Genomic DNA, 2,060 nt, shown 5'->3' on the forward strand with positions numbered 1-2,060 from the left:
AAAAAACCACAAAGCCAACACAGGAAACACAAACACTAGTCGGGCATTATGGAACACTCGGAGAACACTTAGTTGAAGAACACTGACCTGTGACACATGTCCCTGATGGAGATCCGGGTCACCCACCTGGCAGGGCCCAGAGAAGTGGTTGCCATGAGAAGCGGGGAGAGCCTCGCCCAAGCTGTAGAGAAGGGAGACAGCTGCCTCAACATCTTCATACGATGATCCCTGCCATCTGTTTAGCGTTGTTATGACATAATCCTTGCTGACCTGTTGTTGGTAAAGAGTTGCATAGAAATGGAAGATAAAAACACAGCCACCACCTTGGTAACCATATCAATAATTTTTCAAAATACTCATGGGTATTCTTAGGCAGAAATTACTCTTAGGCAGAAAATCATAAGGATGTTTATTACTAGGAAAAATATCAATCAAATTGAAGCATCAAAATTGCAAATGTTTTTATCAGATGAAAACAGCATGAAAAACAAATTACTTTTAAGACAAGTTCCGGAATCAAAGCCGCTAAATTATCAAACACAACTTTCAGTTTCTTCCGATATTCATCAAACATGGCTTCATCCTCCCCTGCTTGTTCAAAGTTATAAGACTCGTCGTATTTTGTTTTAGCAATAACTACATATAACATATTCTCTAGCAAGCCTCTTTCAACATCAGTGATGCAACCAGTCTGCTTTATCAACTGTAGGGGAAAGAAGCAAAGGAAACAATCAATAAACAAATATTTTTATATCGTACTTAATCAAATATCAACTTCACATTATCACTCAACAAAATACTATGATTTTTTCATTCAAATAATAAATGTGCAAGAAAATGATACATGCATTAAATATCTAATAAATATTTTCCAGACAAGAGAAAATTATATGAAATGCCTTAAGCACTATATCCAAAAAAAGGTACCTGAATATAATCCCGAGCAAAATCAAAAACTGCAGCTGATATGTCATCATAATCACTAGCCATGAAGGTCAGGAGTAACGTTACTTTGTTTTCTATAGCATATCGAACCATTTCTCTTTTTTCAGCATCTTTCTTGTCTAATCTGTAAATTGGATAAATGTAAACATGAGGGCAGGTGGTAGGCTACAAGCTAAACTGAAGGGCAAGGGACAAAGACTTAGGGAGACAGGCAGAGGAAAAAAGAGAGAGAACAAACTGACAAAGAGAAAGAGACCAGCGGTATTAGAGGCTGAAAGTGAGGAGTAGAGATAGGACTGAATGAGAAAGGGAAAGAAATGGCAGATGGAGGGTGGAAGAAAAAAGACTGGTAAGCATAAAATGACAGAGTAAGTAGGGAATAGAACCACAGAGACAGAGGTAGGGAGGGAGTAGAAATGAGAGGATGAAACAAGAGTGAAAGAGATGGAGGAAGGAGACAGAGGGAATGGAAGTATAAGGGGAAAAGAGAAAGAGAGACCGGAGTAGGTGAAAGGGCAAATGGGAGAGGAGAAAGCTAAGTGGGGAGAAAACAGAAGGAAGCCAGAAGTCAGGAATAATACGGAAAGAAGGCAGAATAAATACGATATAAATAAATATGAGAAGTAATAAGGTAGCACACATATAAACACCAATACATCCTCAGAACATTATTTTTATACTCACTGACATTATACATTATCAAAGAAATAAACTCACTTTTGCCAAGCAAGAATAAGTTGAACACCAATACCATTAATTAGTCGCGCAAGCTTAACAAGAAAGTCCGAATCATCATCCTGTCAAGAGTAAGCAATAATAATTAAAACATATTCTATAATCATTCATAACAATAATTTAACATCATTACCAATTACTACTGCTAATTTTCTTAATACTATCATAAAGCTCTCTTTAAGCTGGTTATCTCATTTTTGTTCTATTACTACAGCTTATACTATTTCAAAATTTAAAATCAGGCCCCTGTATCACTATATGCATATGCTACATTTCTAAAATAGTATTATATATCTAGTTTTAAACTGATAATTCAAATTATCATTTTTTGATAGACCAAAATCTAGAAAGTATTGTTCACAGTAAATCTTTAAATAAAC

At 35.7% G+C, this 2,060-nt stretch overlaps 1 protein-coding gene across 1 annotated transcript in view; it reads right to left on the reverse strand.

The window, feature by feature from the left end:
• Positions 1-2,060, reverse strand: part of LOC119594003 (exportin-T-like) — a gene marked incomplete in the record, with an annotated part of 14,234 nt that overhangs the window by 4,657 nt on the left and 7,517 nt on the right. The window contains 4 exon segments of the mRNA XM_037943030.1: positions 84-270; positions 497-703; positions 928-1,069; positions 1,663-1,742. Of these exon segments, the coding sequence (XP_037798958.1) occupies positions 84-270; positions 497-703; positions 928-1,069; positions 1,663-1,742 (616 nt within the window).

The sequence above is a fragment of the Penaeus monodon genome, chromosome 33 (assembly GCF_015228065.2).
Source record: "Penaeus monodon isolate SGIC_2016 chromosome 33, NSTDA_Pmon_1, whole genome shotgun sequence".
Taxonomy (NCBI): Eukaryota; Metazoa; Arthropoda; class Malacostraca; order Decapoda; family Penaeidae; genus Penaeus; species Penaeus monodon.